General features: G+C 40.4%; 1 protein-coding gene across 2 annotated transcripts in view; it reads left to right on the top strand.

Moving 5' to 3' along the window:
- Positions 1 to 31: 31 nt before the first annotated feature.
- Positions 32 to 8,132, top strand: part of gpr137c (G protein-coupled receptor 137c) — a 28,567-nt gene continuing 20,466 nt past the window's right edge. The window contains exon 1 of one of the 2 annotated variants that reach the window (XM_020054185.3): positions 32 to 773. In XM_020054185.3, coding sequence (XP_019909744.1) covers positions 390 to 773 — 384 coding nt within the window. In that variant the 5' untranslated portion in view covers positions 32 to 389. The remainder of the gene's footprint in view (positions 774 to 8,132) is intronic. The other variant, XM_010892345.4, reaches the window with a different exon arrangement.

Here is an 8,132-nt window from a genome sequence, read left to right as displayed (position 1 = left end):
TCTGAAGGCGGGCTCTAAACTGCAGTTACGCTCAGCTGATCGTTCCCTGCACCACGTCCCTTTTTTTTCTGTGAGTTGTTTTTTGCAAAGAGGAGCTGCTTTGCAGACATTGGGGTCCTCTGGAGATTTTTCTTGTTTGTCTGTTTTATACCTAGGTGTAAAGTAATCCGCTAACCCTCGGATTAATGTTTGGAACGTTAGACAGTTAGTTAGGGTATCTCTTTTATCAACCGCGAGCTTTTGTTTTTTAATGGATGTCTAGTCTATTTAATGTGTTTTTAACAAATTGGCTAAAAATCTATCAAAAGTTGGACAATTTTATTCTCATAGAATAACATATTAGATATGCTTATTTAATAAGTCGTTGCCGTTCCACTTTTCCGTCCGCTATGTTAACAGAAAACCAGGTCAGTCTTACTGTTTTCAGGTCTGTAACAGACTCAAGTGATGAACCGATTCGAGCTGCGGTTCCTCCGTCTGTGGAGCTCGGACTCACCATTGTGTATACCATCCTATATTCGCTGCTTTTTATGTTTGTCTACTTGCAACTTTGGCTCATTTTGCACTATGGACACAAACGCTTCAGCTACCAGAGTGTCTTTCTTTTTCTCTGTTTGCTGTGGTCTGCGCTAAGGACTACATTATTTTCATTTTACTTCAAGAACGTTGTCCAAGCAAACCAGTTGCAGCCTTTGCCTTACTGGCTGTTGTACTGTTTTCCAGTATGCCTCCAATTTTTCACGCTGTGTCTGCTAAATCTTTATTTTGCACAGGTAAGTGCATGTTCTATATTGATAAATTTCTGATGTCGCAACGTCATGTTTCATGTTGCATATCATATATTTAACCGTCTTTGTCATTATTCTGTAGGTCCATCAACTAAACCTTTTTATCATAATATTTTGTTGATGTCATTTATTGTGATCTTTGACTGAATATTATTTCCATTAACAGCATGCATATAAGAAATTAATCTCTTGATAGCCACGGACGGCACAGACATGTAAAAATAAATATTTATAATTTATTTTAAGTGGAAGTAACACAAGGACCAGGCTTCTAGAAAAAACACTTTTTTACATATTTGTCCTGTTGTGCCTTGAAGAGAACACTATATCTGTACCATATTTACATATTATTGAGTCTGAGGCCATGCAATCAATCCAAAGTGTTCGGGACGCCTGGGTTACATGCAGTGATCTACAGTGTTCTGACTAACAGCTTTGACAAACAAGTCCATTGTTCTGGCAACTTCACTTATTACAAATTCCGTCCTGTCTGTGTTCTTCCATCGGTGCACCACAGTGAACAACATCAGCTTACAGCCAGTCAGTAAGTGCTGTTGTTGACAACAGCAAATGCCCACTATCTGCTCTGCTCTGTAGACCATCTTATCATATGTTTCTAGGGCAAGAACAAAAGCTCACAGCTGGGAGGGCTGGGGGTGACCGGCTCTAACCCCATCCCAAAGACCCACTGTCCTCTCAACCACTCACAACCTGATCATTTCTCCTGGGACCCCATTAGGCCTGTTTATGCCTTGCACTTCTTCCGTGGGATTCTCTGGGTCTCTTGTCAGAATCAGGAACATATCTTGCCCCCTTTTCAGACAGAAAATGTGATGTTAGGAGGTGTTTCTGAAATTCCCTTCTCAAAAAGCCCCATGTTTCCACTTTTGTACAGGTATACTCCTTTTATAAATCAGTGGGAAACTGGCAATTTAGGCTGGGTCGGGGGTGTAGTAAATCATTGGGAGCTGTTTGTAGTTCAAATGCAGGAACTGTGATTAGATCTTTTGGTGTATTTTCATTTGCCGTGTGTTTTATTTCCCTCACACCCCTTTCAGACAGCAGGCAAAAAGAAGCAGACATGATAATTTGGTGGAATTTGGGTCTGTGTTGGAAAGGGGTGTAAGAGTGACATATTTGGAAGTTATTGTTGTGCTTTTTGTGATGAAAACAAAATGGCCCACATTATGGAACCGTTGTTATAATGTTGAGAGATTTCACGACATGTCATGAGTCTTCAGGGAGAAGTGGGTGGTAGTCTGGCAGATGTTTGCTTCATTCGGATGACCTCTACATCAGATTTGTAACCTAGGCCAAGTAGGCTATCCTACTGCCAGTTTCTTATTTTTACGTTTAACAGCCTATCCAATATGTCATTGTGACATATGGGGTCAATGACACGATAATGATTTTTGCTTCAATAAGTAGATGAAAACATTGATGCCATCGTTCTCTTAGGTCAATAACTCTGGGCTGTACATGGCACAGCCATTGGTACTCTGATGCGTATAAGATATACTTCACAGTAATGAAGGTCTGTTTGAATAACAACAACTTATAAAGTTCTCCAAGTTCCACTACGGACATGCATTATTGTCAGGTTGCTATATGTTTATTTTTCTTTTAGTGAACTGGAGTCTTTTACTCTCAGCACTAAAACCAATAGTCACGTAAGCAATGCAAATCAATTTCAAATTAGTATATTTACTAATTTCTATCCACCTTTGCAAGCGCTAAATCCAATACTGCTATCTCAAAGAAAATCCTTACAATCAAGACTATTCCCTTGGTTTTTATAGCTTAGCTTGTTTGTCACGTCTGAAAATACTTCATAGGATACAATGCTCCCTCTCTTTGTTCGACTGTGTACTGACTCACTGCGCACAGCAGCCACAGCACACATCAAACCTGTTAAACATTCCCCACTGTGCCCTAGTACAGTATTGGCAGCCTCTCTGTGGCATATGTCCATTGCATCCTTTCCGGCCTGACGTAGTATTTATTTGACAGTGTTCTGCTTGGAGAGGAGATGTTTTTCTCTTTCTGACTCTTTAGAAAAAGCAAAGCTGCTCATGCGAGAGGCTGCAAGCCTACTGACACCACCAGGGCTACATGGAGGCGGCGTTTAAACACGCTAGCCAATCGGACTGCAGGAGGATTACATCACCCCTTTCTTGTCCTGCACTATTCCGGGCGCAACAAAAGGGGGTTGCAGGCGTCTAGCAGTATAGGAGCAAAGCATTTTAGCTCTTTCCCTCACATAGAGCATAAATCATCTGACCTCTTTTAAATATATCTGGCAATTAAAAGCCCCTTCCCTGTAAATATGAAGGCAGGGGCTGTGTAGGGGAGATAAGTGATTGCACCTGTTCAGTGGATGTCATGGGTGTATGAGGAAAAATTAGTGGAATATCCCTTATTGCCTGCTGTTGCAATTATTAAATCACACATGCCCCAATTAGTTGATTATTTGTGTTTGCTTCTCCATATGGTGCATCATGATGACAGTTCAGATTTTACAACTGGGGGTAAAAAACTATATAAAATACCTACATATGTGTGGTAATCCAGTATTGTTTGTGATTTAATTATTTGTGTTCTTTGTTCTGGGATTCCATCAGGGGCAGACTAGAATTGGAGTTGGTGCCGTGTGTGTGTGTGTGTGTGTGTGTTATACACGTGTCTGTAAGTGCTGAGCCCCCACACGTTTGCAGATAGGTCATTTTTTGAGGCTTCACTCCTTTTTTACGGACAACACGTCCATGCATATATGCTTTTGTGTTCTTATAAAAGTCCTCGCCTCTGCTCTCTTCCCACCTCATCCCATGGGATAGGTGGAAAGTGATGACCAATTAATTTTTCAGATTACACATTCAGCAACTTTCCTAGATGTGTGGCAGAAACACCGTATGGCTCATCTAGAATGCCAACTGTTCACATTAAACAGCCATTCCCTGATGCATGTGATCGGTGCAAATTGCCATTAGGTCTAATGCATGTATTACTGGATCCCGGCTGGCTTCTGTGTACTCTTACAGTTAAGCTGACATGTGGCTTACGCAACGTTAAAAAGAGCACAGAGAGAAAGAGAAGAGCATAATTGAAAAAGGTCACAGAGAAAAAAAGCATTCATAGATCAGAAGGAAAGGGGGGAGAGAGTGATGATGAAGAAGTGAACAGAGTTAAAATGGTACCTGCTTCACTAAGGACTTGCCATCAAACGGCACATCATTCTCAGCCTGAATAGAGAATATTGATTCATGCACCAAAGGGCCGCCACCTAATTCTCAGGGGATTCACATTTTTTCAAGCACCTCTTTTTCAAGTTAGCTGGTGACTCCTTGTGGAGCTAATATGTTTTGACTGGAATTCCAAGATCTTAGATTTTGGAAATTGTCAGAAGATGGGGTTAAATCTTTTGACTCTGCTAAAATCCACTATGGTATATTTGTCTTGTAAGCTGAGATAATATTGAGGATCTGCCAGCAAAAGATTAAATATTAGATTAGATTCAACTTCAACTATTGTCATTGAACAGTACAAGTACAATACAACGAAATGCAGTAAGCATCTAACCAGAAGTACAAATAGAAGAGGGCAGAAATGTACAAGTATTAAGGATAATGTATGCTACAAGTGGGATGTATAAATGTGCATTGAAGGCAAATGCAAGTACAAATGGCAATTCTAAATGTGCAAGAAGGGAAATTGAAGGTGCAGGAATTTAAAGCTGGCCACATAACACCTCATTGCCATAGATGAGAACTGGGGCGTGACTGCAGCCTTTAGTCTTCCTGTAATCCACAATGAGCTCCTTGTTTTTTTTTGCATTGAGGGCCAAATTGTTGTCAGCGCACAGTGCCACCATGCACTTGACCTCCTACCTGTAGGTTGACTTGTCATTGTCACAGATTAGGCCTACCACAGTGGTGTAGTCTGCGAACTTGACCATGGTGTCAGAAATGGGTACAGGAGCACAGTCGTAGGTAAATAGTAAGTACAGGAGGGGGCTCAGCACACAACCTTGTGGAACACCGGTGTTCAGTATCAGGGTGGAGGAGGTGAAGTTGTCTAACCTGGGGTCTGTTGGTTAGGAAGTCTAAAGTCCAGTTGCAGAGAGAGGGGCTGATCCCTAGGTCGTGGAGTTTGTTGACCAGCCTAGAGGAGATGACCGTGTTGAATGCTGAGCTAAAGTCTGTGAATTTAAAAACCAATACATAAAGAAAAACAGAATACACAGCCTCTAACACAGACAGTGGTTTAATGAAAAATGTTCACACCACCATTGTTTACGGTAATTGAAGACATTGTTATCTGTTGTATTGTGTAATACCAATGGCAGATTTGCCCCTAAAGCACTTTGTGGCCAGCCAGGACCTTGTGAATTCTATAACCCCAGCTTTCAGATAGTCTCGGGCTGATTCGCCCTATACACTACGGAAATAAGAAACCAAGCCAGACAGATATTAGGTACCACAATTGTGACTCCTTAGACGCATGCATTGCACAAAAGTCTAAGTAACATTACTCCAGTCAGATGTATGTGACCTGTGACTCAGACAGTATGTGTGTCTGCCACACCATCTGTTCTACCACAAGCTTCTTGTTCCTTAGAACCTGAATCTCCCTGTCAGTATTTCTCTCTTTCTCAAACCTCAGTGTTTGTTTTTCTTTTTCTCTCCCTCAATTGTCTTTGCCCACTCCCTTGTTGTTTTCATTCTCCATCTCTCAAGTTCACATTTTCTCTCCCAGTATTTTTTTTTCTGTCTCCCCTTTGTGCCTGATGAAGAAAAGGCCGGAAAAACCAGGGTCAGTCTCTGTTTGTCTGAGGTTGGACAATTTTTTTTTCCATGTAGTGAGAGGCTACTGCATTGAAGACCGAGGCCCTTTCAGGTCATATTTTGTTGCATCTGTTCATTGAGTCCCTGTGAAATATTTTACAGCCTATCTCCAAGTCATGTATGAAATCTGATCAAAGCCAGAAGTGCTGTCACCAAAGCCACCACTAGGCCCTGAGAACTAAAAGACACAGTCCAAAAAAAAATAATCTGGAAATGTTGATATTCTTTGATGAATGTTAGCAATGCCATTTTTCATATTTTATTTTACCTTTTTGTATACTAGAAGGTCAAGCTGAAACCAAGGTCTCTACAGATGAGACCTTTATTATGGCAATATTAATAATTAATAAAAAAATTAAAAATAGAAGAAATGCATTGAGATACACCTGTCTTCACATCAGAGTATCTTAGCTCAATTGCTTTTGTTAATGCGTATGTTCAGATTTTATGAATGACAATATCACAACCAATATCAGGATAATTCTCGCCATGACAAAAGTGATGCGGCTAACTAGTGCAGAACATACAAAGTTAATTATGTTCCACTGTTGCTAATTTAGTAGCTGCTGGTTAACAATGTTTTTGTGAAGGAAGCTGCCCCCCCTTGACACAATGTTTGCAGACTCCTGTGGTAGTTGCTGCGCATAGCAGATCAAAGTAGCATTGTGGATGAACATTTAGATCAGCTATATATATATCTATATCTTTACAAGGTCTTTGCATGGTAATTAGGGTCAGCTTATTGGACCTGATCACTTGAATATGACTTAATGTCACTTAATTATTCAACATGTACATAATTTGTTCTTAAGTAGTGGTTACACTGTCACTTAGTGGATGTGTCACCGTGATTCCCCATATTCTATGAAGCAGACCCACTTCTTCAAGCGCTGGGAAAGATGGTCAGAAATGCAAATTAGCCGATTAATGCAACTGATGTTCTCCTCCAAATACATCTAAACAACATGATCTCTTTCAATAGATAACTAAAAATGCGTAATGTTATCTCAGCAATACTCCTAATGATTTAATTATAATTTTCACAGATGATAGTCATGTTTGCTTCCATTCATGACTAACTTCTTCATTGTTTTACTTTGGAGAAACTAGGCTTGGTATAGTTGTCTAGCTTTATTTCAATAGAACAACAAGTGTCTACTTGATAAATTGATTACTAAATCATTACAAATTATATCAAAATTGTTGTTTAGCATCATTATTTTTAGGCTGGTGGCATTGGTTTCTGCTTTCTTTTGTATACAAAAAGTATGGTCATCCCTGCCTGTTGTCTGGAAAAACAACTATACATTCTCAGTACATAGGCCTATATTTCAGGGCACCGAAAGTGTTGGGATATAATGTCCAAATTAGGCACTTAAGGTGTTTAAGACCACTTATGTGTTCAGCCCACTTCCATTTATTGACATTTCTTTTTTTTTAGCTTTATGTTTTTACTGGCCTTTAAAAAAAACTATTGGAGTAGTTTAGTTTTTTTCTAATTTATTGAAAATAAAAAACTGAAATATACACTCACCTAAAGGATAATTAGGAACACCTGTTCAATTTCTCATTAATGCAATTATCTAATCAACCAATCACATGGCAGTTGCTTCAATGCATTTAGGGGTGTGGTCCTGGTCAAGACAATCTCTTGAACTCCAAACTGAATGTCAGAATGGGAAAGAAAGGTGATGTAAGCAATTTTGAGCGTGGCATGGTTGTTGGTGCCAGACGGGCCGGTCTGTGTATTTCACAATCTGCTCAGTTACTGGGATTTTCATGCACAACCATTTCCAAGGTTTACAAAGAATGATGTGAAAAGGGAAAAACATCCAGTATGCAGCAGTCCTGTGGGCGAAAATGCCTTGTTGATGCTAGAGGTCAGAGGAGAATGGGCCGACTGATTCAAGCTGATAGAAGAGCAACTTTGACTGAAATAACCACTCGTTACAACCGAGGTATGCAGCAAAGCATTTGTGAAGCCACAACACGCACAACCTTGAGGCGGATGGGCTACAACAGCAGAAGACCCCACCGGGTACCACTCATCTCCACTACAAATAGGAAAAAGAGGCAGTTGAAGACTGGAAGAATGTTGCCTGGTCTGATGAGTCTCGATTTCTGTTGAGACATTCAGATGGTAAAGTCAGAATTTGTCGTAAACAGAATGAGAACATGGATCCATCATGCCTTGTTACCACTGTGCAGGCTGGTAGTGGTAGTGTAATGGTGTGGGGGATGTTTTCTTGGCACACTTTAGGTCCCTTAGTGCCAATTGGGCATTGTTTAAATGCCACGGTCTACCTGAGCATTGTTTCTGACCATGTCCATCCCTTTATGACCACCATGTACCCATCCTCTGATGGCTACTTCCAGTAGGATAATGCACCATGTCACAAAGCTCGAATCATTTCAGATTGGTTTCTTGAACATGACAATGAGTTCACTGTACTGAAATGGCCCCCACAGTCACCAGATCTCAACCCAATAGAGCATCTTTGGG

Source organism: Esox lucius, chromosome 15 (genome assembly GCF_011004845.1).
Source record: "Esox lucius isolate fEsoLuc1 chromosome 15, fEsoLuc1.pri, whole genome shotgun sequence".
Classification (NCBI taxonomy): Eukaryota; Metazoa; Chordata; class Actinopteri; order Esociformes; family Esocidae; genus Esox; species Esox lucius.
This window is presented reverse-complemented; position numbering and strand designations above follow the sequence as displayed.